This window comes from Saccostrea cucullata, unplaced genomic scaffold, assembly GCF_032062105.1.
Source record: "Saccostrea cucullata isolate Sc308-1 unplaced genomic scaffold, CSIRO_AGI_Scuc_v1 ctg145, whole genome shotgun sequence".
NCBI classification, from domain to species: domain Eukaryota; kingdom Metazoa; phylum Mollusca; class Bivalvia; order Ostreida; family Ostreidae; genus Saccostrea; species Saccostrea cuccullata.
Genome location: NW_026931856.1, coordinates 125,592 through 145,455, shown reverse-complemented (window position 1 = coordinate 145,455; position 19,864 = coordinate 125,592). Strand labels below are relative to the sequence as shown.

General features: G+C 33.0%; 2 protein-coding genes across 5 annotated transcripts; one reads left to right on the top strand and one right to left on the bottom strand.

Annotated features, from left to right (window-relative positions):
• Positions 1-719: 719 nt before the first annotated feature.
• On the top strand, positions 720-14,853 carry LOC134233695 (calnexin-like). 2 transcript variants are annotated; one of them, XM_062715680.1, is made up of 22 exons: positions 720-809; positions 2,460-2,588; positions 3,053-3,129; positions 3,237-3,295; positions 3,465-3,529; positions 5,446-5,522; positions 5,670-5,751; positions 5,971-6,039; positions 6,323-6,370; positions 6,479-6,554; positions 6,791-6,869; positions 7,093-7,167; positions 7,336-7,371; positions 7,666-7,779; positions 8,223-8,263; positions 8,393-8,508; positions 8,819-8,893; positions 9,028-9,174; positions 10,443-10,577; positions 11,624-11,779; positions 13,072-13,145; positions 13,411-14,853. In XM_062715680.1, the coding sequence occupies exons 1-22, from the start codon at positions 804-806 to the stop codon at positions 13,445-13,447; spliced, it is 1,773 nt and encodes a 590-aa protein (XP_062571664.1). In that variant the 5' UTR covers positions 720-803; the 3' UTR covers positions 13,448-14,853. The 2 variants fall into 2 exon arrangements, with proteins under 2 accessions (XP_062571664.1, XP_062571665.1); XM_062715681.1 differs by lacking the exon at positions 10,443-10,577 and adding an exon at positions 9,865-9,990.
• Positions 14,854-15,256: 403 nt separating this feature from the next.
• LOC134233697 (uncharacterized) lies at positions 15,257-18,796 on the bottom strand. 3 transcript variants are annotated; one of them, XM_062715683.1, is made up of 8 exons: positions 18,643-18,774; positions 18,488-18,547; positions 17,829-17,957; positions 17,440-17,538; positions 16,632-16,691; positions 16,270-16,320; positions 16,065-16,176; positions 15,278-15,462 (listed from the first exon to the last, which is right to left on the bottom strand). In XM_062715683.1, exons 2-7 carry the CDS (start codon positions 18,545-18,547, stop codon positions 16,072-16,074), a joined length of 504 nt encoding a protein of 167 aa, XP_062571667.1. In that variant the 5' UTR covers positions 18,643-18,774; the 3' UTR covers positions 15,278-15,462; positions 16,065-16,071. The 3 variants fall into 3 exon arrangements, with proteins under 3 accessions (XP_062571668.1, XP_062571667.1, XP_062571666.1); XM_062715682.1 differs by having other exon boundaries at positions 15,281-15,462; positions 18,660-18,795; XM_062715684.1 differs by lacking the exon at positions 17,440-17,538 and having other exon boundaries at positions 15,257-15,462; positions 18,660-18,796.
• Positions 18,797-19,864: the final 1,068 nt, after the last annotated feature.

The window sequence follows — 19,864 nt, the reverse complement described above, 5'->3', positions numbered from 1 at the left end:
TTTCTTTTCTCTTTTTTATAATGTACATGTACTTTGTGGTTTAAATTCCTTTATAAGAAATATTTTTCATAAATGAATGTCTCAAATTTGTTTATCTACGCTTTTGCATATTTATGTTTTCAAAATAGCAAGCAGTCAGATAATTATTAATTTTAATATATGAAACCTCCCTCCGGTTTTGATGCCATTGAAAATATTAACTAAAAAAGTTATTTTAAAATTAAATGTCAGGAAATTTATATGCCCTCCCTCGGTCTTTGCGCGGATAAGGACATTGAATAAGCTCTCTCCGCTCAGTACATGTATGCCATGCAAAAACTTCAGTTCAGGTGCACATTCTTGCAAACCCCTATATAGATCTATGCTATAAGTAACTAAAGTAATTTTTTTGGGGGGGGGGGGGATTACATCTTTTTTGTTGAATATTGTTTTTATAAATTATACAAATTTGTTATGATTATTTTACATAAATAATTTGTTATCACGAATTTAATATTTGTTATACCAAGTACAAAATTTTAAATAACTATTTTTTTATCATTATTAATCATAGTAATAAGTACATTTTGTTAATTCAAATTTGTTACTCATTATCGATCCTTTTTCTGAAATAAAAATACATTTTTGGAAAAATTCGTCAAATAATTACAAGTACGATCTATCTAATTTGTGATATCCAATCACCATTAGGCTAACATTTAAAATTCACCTCGACCAATGAAAATGCTCCACGTTTAGGGCATAGGTTTTTACAGACGCAAGGTGTCGGTGTCATGCTTGTTATTTTCTGAAATTTGGATATAATGAAGGTAATCTTGCTATTTAAGTAGTTTTTAGCATGCAAACCACGATGCAAAGGCCCTTCACATGTTCAATTTGCAGAGAAAGCAGCTTAAAAATTTTGGACCGCACGCCGATATCGAAAGTTTAGTCCGAACTTTCTCGAAATTATGCAGTTAATCTGCATTTTCCAAAAGTAATAAGTAATACCGCTCATCATGAAAGATAAGTTTATTCTCTAAATTTATCTGCGGAGACTTTATGAGTAATGCAGTTTGGAAGCAAATTATGGAATCTAGTAGAGAAGTTTAGTTGAAAACATGCATTACCTTCCTGTTCATCACTGCTTTTAGGGACGTGACAAGCCCTCACCACAGTTAACATACATCCAATATACTTGTAATGTAGTAAATCCTATTTTACTTTCTGATCCAACACTTACTTTGGGTTTCCCAAAGCAAAGTTTGGACATTGCCATTCTTTCTATAATATTGAAGGGTACCCATCTTTTATTCGCAACTCTTAAGCTCTTCCTATACCACTGAGTGAAATTATTGCATAATGCCATTGTGACCCTCTATTTTACTTTTTGATCTAACATTTGTGGTCTTCCAGAATGTAGTTTCATTGGAAATTTACCATGTAATCCCTATCAACTGCCCCTGCCCTAGATAGAACGTTCTATCGTTAAAATAATATTGTCCTACAGACGAGGTTTAACAATAGGATTCATTCCGTGTATTTGTAATGTAGCAAAAGAAATACTTTGTTTAATTTGACGGGGAATGCTTCATACCGCTTCACACAACTTACTAGCTAAGTAAATTCAAATCAATTTTCAATCAAAACTTGTGAAAAGAACAACTTTCAACAACATAAGTGTCTACTGTCATTTATTTTTATTTTCCCGAGCAGGTGAGCATGATCCGCGATCATACTTTCCCGCAGGAATTTTTACTCACCCCGGGCAACGGGAAAACGTAATTCTAGATCCCTGACATACATACTGTGAAATCACAAATTGTCGTGGGGGGGGGGTTAATTTTCGTTGTTTTCGAGGTATGATGAGACCCACAATTTCATGTCCTCCATGAAATGTAAAATGTGACATACATAAGTAATCAATTCTTGACGCATGAAATAAAATCCCCACGAACCAAGAGATTTTCCTCAAACCATGAAAATTTGATCCCACGAAAATATGTGATTTTACAGAACGTATCGTGATTTGAAATTTGTTGTTTGCCATCGCGACTCTCTGCAGAAGCCAATCAAATGACCAACGTATATTTGATTACATACGAAGATTTTTCCGCGAGTTTGCCCTAGGATGATATCACCAGTGGGTTTCTGAGATAAGTGGTTCTCTGAATTTTTTTTCACAAGATTGTTTAAGTTAAAATATGTCGTAAAATATAATAAAGAGAATACCAAAAATTTCTGAATTTTTGCATTTTTCTAAGCACCCGTGGTGGTTAATGAGGATTGTACGGTGTTTTGTTTATATAGTGATTGTTCTTGTTTTGTGAGGAAAAATTTATGAGTTGAATGTTTTGTACTAAATATGAATTCCATTGAAAATGGCAACTTTTAAAATAAATTGTTAAAATACTAAAAAGGAGTATAAAAAGTTGATTAAAACTTTCAACAGAATTGCACTGGAATTTACTCTATTGCAGATGAAGTTGTATACGGTGTGTATGTTGGTGTTGGGGGTGTGTCTGATGGGGGCGGTGTTTGCTGACACAGAAGAAGAGGATGATGATGTTCAGGTGGAAGTGGAAGACGATGATGTCAAACCAGAAAAGGTTAATTATACTTTAAATATAAAGAGGTTAATTATACCCTGGGTGTACCCATCTGAAATCTAAACCCCAGAGAGGTTAACTGTTCCAAAGGTATACAGACCCACCCTCTCTCGATTTACCTCTATTGATTATGGGTTTGAAAGCCTTCATTCAATATATCAATAAATGCTGTATCTCATAATTCCTACGTTTTCATTACTTACCTTATTACATTTCTAATAACAATTAGGAGAGATAGTATAATTTTAATAAAGATATCCAACACTTTCAGACAATTAAAATACTAAGAGAAGTTGCTCGTATAGTGTGCAAATGTCAAAAGAGAGATTTTGGATGTAGTTTTAAAAAAGGTTTCATGACTATGCATGTTTATTTATTTTTTTGTCTTCTCTGAGTACAATGAACAATTTATTTTTTTGTAAACTATTTAAAATGGATTTTTAATCATTGATTTTCATTCACAGCCGAAGTTTGTTCCTCCAAAGATAGATAAGAGTGTTCACTTTGCAGATTCCTTTGACAAAAAAGAGAATTTTAAAAGGTAATCACTTTAAAATACTATTAACAAGTAAGTCAGCTTTAAAATCATCATTGTCAACATACCTACCTTGGTCTCTGTCATTTTTTCAATGCATTATATTTCTACAGGTGGACTGTTTCACAAGCCAAAAAAGATGGAGCAGAAGAATCCATATCAAAATATGATGGTATTGGTTAAATGCTTCTTATAGATACAAATTATCACATAATAATGCCATAATTTAAAAGAAAAAGTAACTTTGATTTATAAACAGATACAAGGTAAAAATCAACTAATACAAGGTAAAGTGAATTATAAAGTGATACAAGGTAAAGTTAATGACTTTTGATTGACAGGTAAATGGCAGGTAGAGGAACCAAAGGACAGTGCTATAGAGGGGGACCTAGGATTAGTCATGAAGGTAGGCAGTCTAATGTTTGTTTACTTAGTTGTTTTTTCTTCAGTTCCACCTTTTATGGCTTTAAAAAATTGGGAGGATAGCAATTGTAGAAATATATCTGTGTTATTATTGGTTATCAATATATATATAACAATAGAGATCAATTATTGCTGGTCAGTAGGACATGTAGGGCTTTGACATGAACTTTTTTAGGCACTAGACACTATAATCATAATATAATCATACATGCCAACTTTCCCGATCTAGGCGGGATTCTCCCGATTTTACCCTTTCATCCCGCCTTCCCGATCGGGAGAGAAAAATTGCCCCAATTTCCCGATTTGAAAAAAATTCAGATTTTCAGTTTCCCTACCGCCAAATTTTGTCACTCGGGATAAGAATATCAGAGTTTATTATTCAAAGCACACAGATAAGTCTCATTGTTTATTTAGCATGCAGAGTTAATTAGCCACAGGAAATCACTTCTCGCTTCAACGCACACGCTGCTGTCCAGGTACAGGTAGCTTATAGCCTTGAGCAGTTAGGGGATTAATCATTTCAGTTTGAAGGGGTATGTGAAGTGAAACACATGGATTAGGGCTTAATTATTAGTCATTGTATTAAACTCAATAAAATGATAATCAAACAATAAAATTGGAATCCCAAAAGATCGTTTTTTTTAAAAACGAAAGTAGAAAATTTCAAAGCTTATATAGCTGATGATTTTAACTGCTAATAATAAAAATATTGTATAGTTTGTCAATTTAAAAAAATATTGAAAATAATTAAGATTAAATAATACTCTCATGTTAATTACACTGATTTTCTCCCCCCCCCCATTCTCCCATAGATCAAACTCATATTGTACATTGTATTTCTTTGTTACATATATGTCAAGGAAATACCAGAGACCCATATGGCATTGCCAAGACTGCAAAAGTTCATTATGTTCATGGTGTAGTCTTTTACAATTTTAATTTTTCTTTGGGATTTGTGGGGGTGGGGCTTGTGTTAAAAAATTCATGATTTAATTAGGCCTATATATTTCTCCAAATTTTTTTTTGTGTGAGATAAAATTAATCATGCCCTGTCTATATACTTACTTGTAGGAAATAAAGTGACACTTGATTTTAAGGGTACATACCAGAAACAAAATGTAAATTAATAGAACAGAGTGACAACTATTAAGCAAAGATATTTAAATTTGGAAAAATAAAACTTTAATTTGTATTGTTTTATTTGTGCTGTATTAATAATTAAGTGCTATCAATATTATAATAAAAAAAAGTATTTTATAATCATTTATTTTCACGACAAAATGTCGCGAATTTAAAGCTTTGAAAATTGTCGTCACGCGCAAAATCCCCCATGGGAATTTTCAAAAGTTGGCATGTATGTATAATTACCATATATTTGCTAGCCTAGACCATAAAAACACTACTCCTGATCAAACTTATTACCATTTTTGAACAAAAATGTTTTCTGCTCTAGTCAAAATCGCTAGGCTGTTAGATGAGTCACAACCAATCAATTGGGGTTACTTCAACTAAATTGGGACTTGTAAATAATATATGGTTAGCTTTAGCTTAAGCTAAGGATAGAAATTGGGTCATGTGAGGACATTTACCTTTTACTGGACTAGACCACTCAACTAGATGGGATGGACTTGCATTATGTCAAACCCTGCATTTCTGTATTCTCACTATTGCCAGAATTTGCATCCTAAATAAAACAAAATGAAAAACAGATTTGACAATGTAAAGATAGGAAAAAATTGACAGTAAACTTCATGATGTGAATATAATGATAATATATCTATACAATTACATATGATAGGTACAAAACTCACAAACTGAGAAATGTGGCAGTTCAAATTTTTCTCTTGTCATTTTTTAAATGGAATAATGTAACCTGTTAAATTATTGTTCTTTTTACAGTCCAAGGCAAAACATCATGCAGTATCCTCCAATCTTAATAAACCTTTCAAGTTTGATGGAAAACCCCTGATTGTGCAGTAAGTGAATAATAAACGTTAAAACTCACTTAAAAATTACATAATTTCCACCTAGAAAAATCAAATTCCTATCAAACTATTATACCATGGGTGTTACTGAATGACTTGAGATTCAAAGTGATGTTACTAACTGACTGATTATTGAAGGTATGAAGTGAGATACCAGAATGGCATAGACTGTGGAGGTGGATACATCAAACTCCTGTCAGACGATCCTCTGTTAGACCTTGTAAGCTAAGATTATTTTATATATATTCAAAAAAGAAGGGGGCTACATTATTGCAGCTAGTTTAGATTATGATGATCTGCATTTAATTGTCCTCTCTTTTTTCTGTTTTCCTTAAATAAGGGAAACTAATTCTCTGAAACAGCTATATGATGTTTATTTTTTGTACTATAATTGTATACATTTATGCGTACAATTATTATATTTTTTTTGCATTTGTAGCAAAAATTTCATGACAAGACCCCGTACACAATAATGTTTGGTCCCGATAAGTGTGGACTGGATAACAAGGTAGGGAACGCCCTATCTCCAGATCTGATTAAGTCGCTGTATCCAACATGTAATGCATATATTTAGGGGACGGATGATTAGTCTATGATAGAAAAGAAATGTTTAAATGAGGCATTTATAAATTCTTGTTTCATAGCACAACTTGGGCTTCCTGTTTCATTAAATATTTCATCATCTTTAGTAAGTAATTTTTGACTTCTACCAATGAAGAAGCCCAGTGATCTTCCCGAGTGATAGCTATTCTTTGTAAGGGATAATTCAGATGTTTATTGTATTCTTTCAGCTTCACTTCATCTTCAGACACAAGAATCCAAAGACAGGTGAAATAGAGGTAAGTTGTCCTTTCTCATTTAAAAAATGATACAACTTAGGTAATAACTTCTCTCAATTGTTATATGGTTGATTATCAATGTGTTAATGTGCTGAGTTCCTGTTTTAGGAGAAACATGCCAAGAAACCCACCGCATCTCTAGATAGTTACTTTAATGATAAGAAAACTCATCTGTATTCTCTCGGTAAGTTTATTAATATATATCAGAAGTTTTCTCATCATCAGAAGTTTTCTCATCTAAAGTTTCTCTTTGCATAAGTGTAATTGATAAAAAAAATTCCTTGCATTGCATGAAGTATTGAGAAAGACATTTCCATAAGTGTGTACCTTACCTTGTGATAAATGTTTGTTACCTCAGTAAATAAGATTTCTTGAATCACTAGACAAGTGACCATATATTCCTTTATTACGTTTTTACAGTGGTAAACCCAGACAACACTTATGAAGTATCGGTAGATGGGACTGTTGTTAATGAGGGGTCCTTGTTAGAAGACTTCAGGTATGTCTGTTTGAAGAAGTGTTATCCTGTTGACTTACTACATGTGTTACATGACTAGTTAGCATTTCATTTGTTGTGTCACTCTGAGATGTAGGTCTGTAAATAGTAATGGATGTAAGTAAGATAAGTAAATCACAACTTTATAAAGGAAACATATAATACTTAATTTTTATGTCATTCATTTTGTAAACAAGAGAATTTAAAATGACTTAATTTCTTACAGCCCACCGGTGAATCCGCCAAAAGAAATTGATGATCCCAATGACAAGAAGCCAGCAGACTGGGATGAAAGAGAAAAGTATGATACCTGACAACCTGTACAATTACATGACCTATAAACATTACATAATGAATGTGTTGTAGTCATTCCTAATCTTTTGATATTGCTTTATTCTCAAAATGGACAAGACATGATGTTTATGTATTTAAACTATTCTAAATTTTTATGCTTTTGTTTTTATTCTAGAATTGCAGATCCTGATGCAGAGAAACCAGAGGACTGGTAAGACCCCCCCCCCTAAAAATTAAAAATTTTACAAGGTACTGTTAAGATTTTGCCAAGGTCCCCTGTAAAAGTTCCCTATTACTATAAAATCATTATCTGTGTTTGTATTAAACAAGTTCACTTTTACTGTGTAAACAGACTATCTAGTTAATGTACATCCTCCTACATGAACAATTTTACAGTACTTATAAACATGAACTGTCTTATAGCAGAACTCCATCTTCCTTCATATTAGAAAATCTTCTTTCATGTTCTTTCATAGAAACATGTTTGTTTTTCTGCTTTAATCAGGGATGAAAATGAACCAGAGAAAATTGTAGACACTGAGGCTACCAAGCCCGACGGGTGGTTGGAGAATGAGAACAAGCTTGTTCCTGACCCAGATGCGGAGAAACCGAAAGACTGGTAAGGAATGTATGCATTGATTGCCATGACAACTTTTCTTATATTGTCAATGGGATATTAAGCTCAAGCAGGTATTGTTTCTCACTTTGATTATTGCAAGTATATTGTTTGCAAGTTTTGACCATTTGTGAGAAATAAAGTTTTCTTTAGCAAGACAAATTTGAACCAACAGTCAGACACCAAACAAATACTGTGTGTGTGTCAACTATCAACCACACAGGCCATGCACTACTTCATTTCAATACAGAATGTCAAGTTTCATGCTAATAAATATTAAACAAATACATTTCTTCAATGTTAAAAACAAATCAGAAAGTTTTATCTAAGAAGGATTATTTCTTGATGATACTAATTTTGCATTAAATTTCATCTGAAGGGATGACGATGATTGATTGATTGATTCTTGTTGGGGTGATGTTGATTGATTTATTTGTTTGTTGTAGGGATGATGAGATGGATGGTGAGTGGGAGGCTCCTCTTATTGGTAAGTCTATTGTATTATAACCATGTATCATAACTTTGTGATCTCATATCATTTAAATATAACAGTAACTACATGTACAAAATTCTATGTACGGAATTCTATGTAAATATATTGAGGCTCTGTTTGTAGAGAATCCATTATGTAAAGATGCCCCTGGTTGTGGAAAGTGGGAACAACCTATGATTAAAAATCCAAAATACAAGGGAAAATGGAGACCACCAATGGTAGACAATCCAAATTACCAGGTAAGAGACAGGACAAACAACATCATTCTAATCACAGGAACTGTGTGTTAGTTACGGTGGTGGATCCATGTTTCCAATCCCCTGACTCAAATGGAAGCACCCTGAACTCAAAATTTGTTCTCCATATTTTGCTTGATGGTCTCATGTCTTTGGGACATACCCATATGTATTGTGACAATTAAACATAGTTTATTTGATGTTGTAAAATATGTGAAATTAAATTGTATTAAGCAATACATTGCACATACATGTAGGATCATATTGTTATGATAACATATACATATACTAAAAATGGAATCTTTATTTCTAGGGTGTATGGAAAGCCAGAAGAATTCCAAATCCAAACTTCTTTGAAGATCTTTTACCTTATCAAATGAATCCAATCGTAAGTATATTATATCTAATAAAGTCATATAAAAGTCATAAACTTAAGGCTAATGATAAACCAAGATTTCAAACATCATTATTGTTCAATACAAACTTCTCTGTGTATGATGTATGTGATATGGTTTCTGACAGAATGCGCTGGGATTGGAGCTGTGGTCCATGAATGACGAGATAGTGTTTGACAACTTTTTAATCACTGATGATAAAGTGGTAGCAGAAAGGTGGACTGAACAGACATTTAATGTCAAGTCAGCCGCAGAGAAAGCATCATCTGGAGGGGTAAGTTACCTTGTCAGTAAAGATCTAGTGGCTGAAAGAGTAAGTTAACTTGTCGGTAAAGTTGAGACTGAAAGGGCAAACTAATATTGAAACTGATGGGTAGGCTACCTTTTCAGTAAAGACATTACACTGACATCTGCAAGGGTAAGTTACCTTACTGGGATGTATGTGATATTACAGTTCATAAAAGTGTTTCACTTGAAAGGGCAAAATGTCTCCCAGTAAAGATATAGTGACAGTTACTGATAATACTTGTAACATAAGTAATCTTGTGAGTAAAGGTGTACTAATAGTTACTGACAATGCCTCACCTAAAAGGTAAGTAACAATATGACTGAAGATTAAGTGACTTTTTGTGGCAGTGTCTCATCTGAAAGGAAAATGGCTGTGTCAGTCAAGACTCGGTGTCAGTTTCTGACAAGCATCATCTGAGAGGATAGATTGTCAGCATAGGTAAATTTCCTATCAATCAAGACATACTGAAAAGGTTTTACTTTCATAGGGGATATGTAATGGTGTAATTTTATAATTCGTCTCATAGAAAAAAAATGATAAGATATGATTGTGAATCATTGTGATGTAGATTGAAAGAAAGTCATTGTTAATTAGAACAATTTTCAGAATAATTTTACAGAATTTTCTAAACAAAAAAATGATTATTTTTATGTATATGGATGATTGTGATTACAGCGCAGTGTAGTGGATGCCATTACGGACGCCACGAGAGAGAGACCCTGGTTGTGGGCTCTCATCTTAGTTGTGGTGGTCCTTCCCATTGTTCTTATTATTGCATACTGCTGTATGTCAAAGTCCGAGGTAAGGCCCAGGTTCATTGTTATGTCTACAGCAGCTTGCTTGTTCACCAGCATGACTTCTGTCCTAGCCATAGCACTTTTACCATCCTCTCATTTCAAAATGTTAAGACTGTGAGCCATGTTTAAATGGCCAAAAAAAAAAAAAGAAAGAAAGAAAACAGAGAGATGATAAAAACAAAGCTTATGGTCATCAGAAGTCATGCTTCCAGATTAGTGTAACTGGCTATTCCCTTGCCAAATAAAATGACTTTAGCCAATGGAATGGTCAGTTATAAGGAGAACCACTCTGGGGATAAGTAAAAAGCCTCCTCATTGCCTGGTTTGGATTGGACAGAAAGTACATAAAAACAGCAAAACATTCCAATCCACTACCTGTCGAGGGGGCTTAGTACTTTCTGTTTGGTGTTGTGTTTGTTATTTTTAGTAGCATGTATTTATTTTTTCCTCCTGAAGGCTTTTGGATATCTCTCGGCACTGAAGGGGGCGGCTGACGACAAACCCTGGCTCTGGGCTGTATATGTTGTGGTGCTTCTGCTCCCTATACTGTTAATTTCTATCTGTTTATGTCCCCGGAGTGGTCCCATAAAGGTGCTTAGTTTTATTTTGTTTTGCCTCTCACTTACCGGTATTAATTTTAATTTTCTTATAAATACAAATGCATGCACTTGTAATAATATTTTATCTTTTTTAATATTTTTATTTTTACTTACCACTTTAATCAAGGAATATTAATAATTTGAAGAAAAAAGTTACTAAATATAAAAATATATAGTCTTTTTACAATTTTTATGTGATTAAATGAATAAGGGAATAACTATCTTCTAATTTGGTATTTGCGACTGTTAATGCTGATTTAATGGTCGCAAACTGGGTTTTACGTATCGGTATGTTTGCGACCGTTAAATCAACATTAACGGTCACAAATACCAAATTTTAAGATAGTTATTCTCATTCTAATGCAGTCATTGCATTTGTTTGTTGTTTATGTCTTATTTTGTTGGATTTTGTTGTATGAAATATGTCACAAAGCATTGTGTTTTTGCGTAGCTCTATTATGACATCACAATGATAATATTTCACTATCTTTAATGCTAATTTTACTGCTTCAAACATCAGTGCATTACCCAATCAAAACTTCACAAACCAGAATAAAGTTTTAGTCAACTGTTTTGAATTCAATCGCAAGTTTTATATCAATTATGTAAAGAAAAACTTAAGAAGCTGGTAAATCAGAATGGTTTTACCAGTGGAACCATAGTATACATTGGATAAGCATTATGCAGCATTTAAGATGATTGTCAAATTTATGCATATACCTACATGAACAAAAAAATATAGTCAAACAGAGCATGCAATTTAAAAATTTTAATAATCATATTGTAAATTAGCTCACCTATGCCAAAGATTTAAATGTGAAATCCTTAGTCAAACAGAGCATGCAATTTAAAAATTTTAATAATCATATTGTAAATTAGCTCACCTATGCCAAAGATTTAAATGTGAAATCCTTATGTTAACAACAATGATGACAAAAGATAATAGACAAAGTTTGATCTAAGAAGCTCTTTATGTACATGTAGTTAATGTTAACAACTGAGTGAATTATGAACACAAGGTATTGATCACTATTTCAGCCAGAGACTCTGGCAGACGCCAAAAAAACAGACGCAGTCTCACCAGACGATGAGCAGAAAGAAGACGCAGGGTCAGCAGAGGAGGAAAAAGCGGGACCAGGGGGAGATAATAAACCCAGCACAAAGAAATCCAAGTCTAGTCTAGAGACAGCAGAGGTACATCATAGAAGTACAAGGGTTGTCCCGTAAAATGGTGGACAAGTTGTCTAGTGTGAAAAATAAACATCACTGCGTTCTGAAATTTTCACTATTATTTAGTACATATCTTAGTAATATACACAGCAAATTTCAGATAAATATATGCATAAATAAACAAATTATGAGATTTTATGCCATGTATTGTATCACCTTACGGCGCATGGATTATAACGTCAAAGTGTCCAAAACAGCGTCACGTTTTATCTTTGCTGAAAATGAAGTTGGATGAGTCCGACTTAAATTTAGGAATTTCATTGATACACATTCTTTAGTCTCCATAAACAGTCGAAGAACCAACTGGAACCCTCATGCGATCTTTTGAAGATTTATTAGTGAGTTGCGGACAAAATTCTCACCATCATTCAACTAATAGAAAATCTCATATCGGCGGTCTACTGTGACAGCGTCTTTTGCTATTACATTAGGAGATTGTCCGTATGTTTTGTTCTCCCAGGGACTCGATCAAAAAAGACTTCGCTAAGAAAACTCCTATTTCATTTGTATGCTTAAGATGTGGTGATATTTTTATAATCTTTTTTCTTCTATGGTCATTTCAAGTCTCTAAAGTGTCATTACAACATCGAATTAAAACTGAACTGCTCTCCGGTGCGCCGTAACGTCATGAAACGTCGCCATTTTTCGTGTGCTGTGTTCACCACTTTCCCATTTCGAATGCTCGAGAAACTGCCAAAAAATAACCAAATGCCTTAAAATTTTTACAAAGACTACAAAATTGATTGTGGAATTGAATTAGGATAATTTTCATCCAAATCTTATGTATTTAGAACTTTTAGTTTGAATTCAAACTTGTGTATTCTTTAATAAAACCTTGGTTTTTTTACCGTGCGCCGTAGGACAATACCCCGTGCACATTCAAGCATAATAAAATCTTTATTTTTTGCCTATATTTTATCAAAAAAATTATCATGCACTTAAATATGATAAATAAACATTTACTGAAATTTTCAGCTTTGTGCGTCCATTACTTTTCGAGAAAAACTCTTTGTCCATGATTTTACGGGACAACCCTCGTATTTATGATCAATATGGGGACAGCCTAACTGTATATTGACAGTTCATCATATTTGGTAGAGTAGAATCAAAAAGTACTTGTAAACAAGTTGTATAACTAAAAGTTAAAATTAAGCATTCAAAGGAAGATGAATTAAATACATTATTGATTGACAGATCACTTTATATTGAACAAACTCTAGAAATATTGATATAAATGATATGTAAATTACCTGTAGGATGAGGGAGAAGATGAAGTAGATGAGGACAATGATACGGCAGAGGAGGAAAAAGGGGAGAGTGGATCACCAAGGTACGTAACTCTTGATATCATAGGTTCCTTAATCACTTAACAAATTCAAAAGAAGTGATGTTGAGTACTTAGGAATGAAATATCAAACATCGAAAATGTTTCTTGTTTCTTTTTTCACACCTCTGCAGAAATACCGTGCAATACCTTCATATCATTCATTTCAAAATTAGATTTTTTAAAATAATCTTTAAAAAAGAGGAGCTAAGATTTTTCTATTACATGTATAATAAAGGTTCATATATCTGAAAATTTCTTTTGAATACAGAAGATCTCCCCGAAAGAGGAAGTCAAGAAAGGATTGATAGAAGCTGTGTACTAGAAGGAGTGAGAGACGAGTGACAGAGATTATATGCAAAGCTGATGGAAGCAGCCTAATCCATAGCAAAACATCTCACAGTTCACATCATTCATAAACGCTGAACAGTCTTAAAAGTCGTCATTCTTTTTATAAACTTTCTTTTCATGAGTCAAGTGAGGAAGAAGATATGTATGTAGGTAATGAATATTTTATGTTGTTTTACAGTGTGATTAGATTGATGGATTAGGACCCTTAAAAATGACTTACATTAACATTAGAATTAGTAAAGACTTGCATTGGGAAGTAGGGAAAATATTTGGAATTAGAAATGATTTGCTTCAATAAGTATTTATTGTATATCTTTGTTAAAATAAGTACACACTGAATCCTTTATAAACTTATTGAAGGTCGTTTAATTCCATGCATAAATTTGTGGTAATCATCATATTCGTGGATTTAATGATTGTCAGTGTGTTAATACATGTGGGTTTTTTTTTTTAAAGTTTTAATGTAAATTGTATTTTATGTCATGTATTTGTTATTTGGTAGTAAAATGTCAGGTCTGTACTGTAAAATGAATTGCATCGTTGAGTGAAATGTGTGATGTCATATTTAATAGTTGTGATGTTTGGTGTCAGACTCTGTTGATTCTTTAGTGATTCACACTTAATACTAACTTATAGATACATGTACATGTACTCAGAATATATTCTTTTTTTTACGTTTTAGATATTGATCTTGCTTTAATACCTACATGTATTCCAGTTATGAATTGCCAAGAAAAACATCAATTTCCTATAAAGTTTGTTAAAAAACGAATGCTCTATTAACATCAGTTTCTTTCAAAGTTTGTTAACAAATGAATGCTCAATTTCAAAATCTTTTAGAATTTGTTGCTTGCTATTATTTAACATAATTCCATAATCTGACTATCTTTGTATCTTGTAACACAGTATGTACTGTAAACCAACTATTATTCGTGAAAATCTGGGGTAAACAAGTTTGCGAAGATTAATTATTGCGATCAAGCCTTTTCTTGTTCTGTTGTTAATAGACACAGAGACTTTGAGGACCGGTTCACAGCGAGAAATATTCAGAACAACCAGACTCTTGCAATACCTCGAGAAAAATTCTCACAGGTGAATTAAAGTTGGTTTACAGTATTTTCTGATTTCTGTTCTGTAACCTGTTGTTACTTCAGTGATGTTTGACTATAAACATAGATTGTATTCATTGATACACGTGTCGGGTGCAGTTTATATTCAGTGAGAGCTAGGTATCAGGCATCCTGTGGGGTGGATGTGTCTCTTGAGAGTGTGTGTAGAGCAGAGATGAAAATGATGCCTTTTTAAAATTTATTTAATTTTGTTTGTGCACAATTGTGCAAGTTTTGAATGAAAAATTGTTATCTTTTTGATTTTATTTTCTAGTGTATGTACATTCATTGAAAATGAATGTCAGAATGTAAAACTCAGTATTCCAGTCTTGTACAATAGATATAAATTATTCTTTCCAATCTTGCTGATTTTTTGTAATTCTGTTTGATAAGTAATCATTTATATTAAATTCTATGTACATGTAGATGAAAAAAAACCATCATAAATAAACCAACTTATTAAAATATTTCATTGTTTATTCCATGAACATGGACTACTGTATAATTCATGCCCAGATTGCAAAGTATTGAAAGCAGAATTTATTTTAGAGATGGGTTTTTAATACTAATCAAATTTTGTAGTAAAGAGATCTTTTAACATTTTCTTCATTTGCTACTTTCAATTTTTAACAAAGTAATCAATGTTTTTCCCCAGTACATATTTATTAAATACATGTATATAAATACAGCCTGCAATAAATTATCATCATAAGAAGGAAAATATGTACAAAAAGAGTATAAAGAAACCTGTGTAAATTGTTAAAAATAATGGGTAAGAAAGTTTAAATGGTTAAAAAAAAAAAGTTCTAAAACTTGTGTATCAAAGTATTCTAATTTCTTCGACATCGGTCAATGCACAGCATCTGAAACAAAAATAAGGTTTTGCAAGTCATTTAAAACAAAAAATTCTGTTTTGAAATTAAAAATATTGTAAAAAAAGTTTTGTTTTAAATTCCTTCTGCATTTTAAATACTAACCATTTGGTAGATAAAGTTTAGCAAAAGTGCAGTTGTATAAGCTTAAAGCAATATGAGCTGCATGTTTGACATCGGAAAAAAATGTTGCAAATTTGTAATTAACTATTTCAATGGCAGAAAAATAGAACATTTATAAACTTTTGTTGTTCATATTTGCTATAAAAGAACTTTTTATACGCGTTGATTGAAGCAAAATTGAATTATTGTCGTCCTGTACAATAATGATTTCTTATAAAAAATACTGTATATTCAGTTGCACAGAAATATTTCTTCTGAAACATTTTCAAACTTAATTTTGGTTTTATTCATCATAAGGGTTTAGATTGCATACAGATTAATCATAATAACACATTTTACCAGCAAAATAAAATGCTCAAGAATGCAGCTCATATTGCGTTAAAATGTTTAACTTTAATACTAAGAAAGGAATGTTTAAAAACACTGTATCCCCTCACTACAATGTAGTTTTCCTGATATCTAATGAATACCTTGTGTTTATATCAATCTTGGCGTACTCTTATAATCTCCAACGTTATCCCGAAGACAGACTTCCCAGTACCAAAGTAAATAGGCCGACTCGATCACTGCTCTCACATAGGTCTGGGTTCAAAATAATATCAACATGTAAAACATTTCTATTATAAAACAAAGTGATCAAAAGAAATAGACAAAATTGTTTTAAAACAAACTAACATTGATGTAGGTCATGTTAACGTTCCCTTCTTTTGATCGCTGGTGCTGTGGCTGAAACACACACAAAAACGTGTAAATATCGGAATATGTCAACTACTCAGTATAAAAAGATCTAAAGTATGCATAGAAGGCACAATTCTAATGAATCCTGTTTATTTGATGAAATTAAACTTGTAAGCAGTATTTTTGTCTTTTATATTTATGAAAAGTTAACAGAAATGATTATTTGAGTATATATAGCAATATAGGCCTTTGATAAAGAGACGTGATTTATCACTCTGATGTGGTTGTTTTTCTTGATTGTCTCCCCTTTAAAAGGCAAATTGTTCTCAGTTGTAGTATCTGTGTTACAAACTTTTTACCTTGTGGTTTGTGTCTCCATGCGATATTCTCGCCGTCTTCCATTTCTGATTCCATTTCTCCTAGGTATACAGAGTATGTATAATAAATACATACATGTATAAAAACAACAAAAGATATCCAGATAACGCTAACACCTGACGACATAGAGCACTTATTCTTTCTTTTTATTATTCATATAACTCTGATTTACAAAAAAAAAAAAAACAACTCAAAACATTGAAGATGTCATACATCAATAATCTAAAGATAAAGTTCATTCCACATTTATACCCAAAACAAAATGAACTTATGCATGGATTACGTCGAACCTTCATGCTTGTTGCAACAATAAATTTTATGGAGAGAACGATCATAGGCATTTATGCCTGCTGTTCAATCCATTTCTAAATGAATTAATATATTTTAAACTAATTAATTTTATGAGTTTAATGATAAAATTATTTACTAATCCTTCACATGAATGAATTTAATTACATACGACTAAGCATAAACTATTCCTATCACGAATTCAAAAGATGTGTTCATCAATATTCAATTGTTGAGCTCAATAATGTGGCAGAAATAATGGTCAGAAAAATATTAATATTCACACCTCAGAATAAAAATATGTTGATCCGCCCCCTCCTCCCTCCTGATAATATCTAGGCACCAACATCACCCAAATTTGTATTTTCCTTATATTACTTGGAGTTGACACATTATTTTTTTTCTATATATTAATATCGATCCATTCAAGTTACCTCCAAGAATTAATGACTCCACTCCACCCCCCCCCCCCCCCCCCCAATCCATAAGAATTGTACCTACAATGACTTTTTGCTGGTCTCTGATTCTGTCTAATTCTCTGTCGGCAGCCCCGGCTTCATTAAATGGGTTGTCTCTGCCAATCCAAGTTTGGAAAAATTGCTTCAACATTCAAAGATATATTAAGTAACAATTGACATTGAAATAAAGAGGCCCATGGGCTACACCACTCACCAGATCCTTTCTATCCTTAGGCGCGATATAATCAGTATTTGAGGGCGAGTAGTATCGATCGAGAGACAGAGATAAAAAAAAAAAGTAAAGTTGCGCAAAAATTAATATCGATTATAAGTACTTTATTGGTTTGAAATGAAAAACACCAAGGACTTAACTAAGTCTAGACCATTACTAGCTGTCCTACCCATTACATTTACCGGGTATGTACACCGTACCTTCTGTTGGCCGCCCGTCATGGACTGTAGTGTGTCGGCGTCGGATGTCTCTCTCTGCGATGACAAGCTCTGAACTCTCACATCCAACTCCCGAATAGCCGTCCGCTGAGTCTCTTGGGCACGCAGCATCTTAACGACATACAGGTTTAAATGGCTTGTTGTTTTATTATTTGAACTACAAGGTACTGTCCACTAGTGTCTGACACTACAGAATAACCACAGGTGCTTGAGAACAGGACCCCCTCCCCTTCCTCCCTATAAATATTGACCGCCTGTCCTATCTTTTTTTTTATATATAACATTACTTTTATTGAGATATTTGTTATGTAACCCAAACCATAAGCCCGATAAAGTGTGTAAAGAATTAATTCTCAACCCACTCTATACAGAAATCATAAAGGTTCGGGGTCAGTACAAGGAGGGGGGGGGTCAAGTCCTAAGGTACAATCTGGACCATAATGGACGGTGTATACTATACTTTAATTTTATTAAAAGACTAAGCCTAGTTTTAGCTTTTGGATTTTTCGCAGTTACTAATACTTTCTAGATATGTTAGAGAGAAAATATTTCATTAAAACAGTCGAAGAACCCTTGTGGTGCGGAACATGGTGACAATACAGAATAACACCTGTAACACCTGTACGGTTTACAACACTCACCTGGCGTATCCCCATCTTCCTTGTCCATCTCGATTTATTTTTCCGACCTTTTAGATGCATCTGAAGCAAATCATGATAATCATTACATGTATTTAAAGAAATACTTAAAGAAAAGATTAAATCCATACAACTTGTATTTTTTAGAAAATACTGACAGGAACATAAAATTTACCTGTCCTGTGTCTGTTGGAATCTGCTAGTGTTGATGTTTTTCTTCAGCACGTTATCATGGTTTCTCTGACGTCATGACGCTACGGCTATGGAAACGTCAGCCAAAATACGAGGTTCTACTACACGTTACGTTTTAGCTCACCTGATACGAAGCAAAAACAGGGACAGGGAACCAGGCTAACCTGAGTCCATTGTCTGCCGACGTCAAGTTGTCTAAACTTTTCACATTTTCATAATTTTCTCAATAACTAATGGGGCGATGTCAACCAAACTTGATACAAAGTATGCTCGGGTGAAGTGGAATCAAAGTTTTGTTCAAATGAAGGGCCACACCCTTTTCCAGGGGGAGATTATAACAAATTAGTGTAAAATTAAGCATCATTTATAAATCTTCTTCTCGAGAACCATGCAGTGGGCCGGGAAAAGATGAAACTCACGTGGAATCATTCTCAGGTAGCGTAGATTCAGTTTTATTCAAATCGTGACCCATAGGGGGTAAGACGGGGCCAAAATGGCCAATCAAATTTTAACATTGGAATATATTGGGAAAATCTTTTGAAACATTCTTCTCAAAAACTGCAAAGGTATGATTGATCATACTAGTATTCAAAAGGAAGCTTCCCCAGGTGGTGCAGACTCAATATTGTTCAAATCCATCATTAGATTAGCTTTTAAGGGGGCATTACAGCCATAAGTAAGCTGTGTCTTCTGCTGCTTAGTATTGACAGAAATAGTACACTGGTGGAAGACACCTTTTTGTTGAATAGATATCACCTAGTATGGGGGATAGGTGATATCTGTTTGAAAAAAAAACTGCTTTCAACAACATATATGTACTGCATCGTTTACTTCATATACACATGATTCAACGCATGATTAGGTAGTAAACATCTTTATACATAGATACACGAAAAAGAAGACAAATAATAAATGAAAATAATTTAATTCTGATTGTAACGCTGTATTTGATTGGATAAAAAATTTACTTCATATCGTATAAAATGGGTTGCCTACGTCACAGTGACTTGCGTCAAAAACGTATCAATCCGCCTGACGTTACATTCAAATTTTGTACAAATTGAAGTCATTTTATTAGACCAATTATCTTTTTTTCTTATAGCGAATGAATGAAAATTAAATTATAAGCAATGAAATTAATAGCTACCCATTTTATACGGTATAAACTGGGTTGGAACAGTTTACGCT

Excerpts from the sequence above, each read along its gene's own strand:
- LOC134233695 (XM_062715680.1), top strand. Across the intron at positions 2,589-3,052 it reads ATGATGTCAAACCAGAAAAG|CCGAAGTTTGTTCCTCCAAA; the intron begins GTTAATTATACT and ends TTTCATTCACAG. Across the intron at positions 3,530-5,445 it reads ACCTAGGATTAGTCATGAAG|TCCAAGGCAAAACATCATGC; the intron begins GTAGGCAGTCTA and ends TTCTTTTTACAG.
- LOC134233697 (XM_062715682.1), bottom strand. The coding sequence starts at position 18,547 with ATGCATCTAAAAGGTCGGAAAAATAAATCGAGATGGACAAGGAAGATG. Across the intron at positions 17,958-18,487 it reads GGAAGATGGGGATACGCCAG|ATGCTGCGTGCCCAAGAGAC; the intron begins GTGAGTGTTGTA and ends TATGTCGTTAAG. Across the intron at positions 16,177-16,269 it reads TTAACATGACCTACATCAAT|ACCTATGTGAGAGCAGTGAT; the intron begins GTTAGTTTGTTT and ends TTTTGAACCCAG.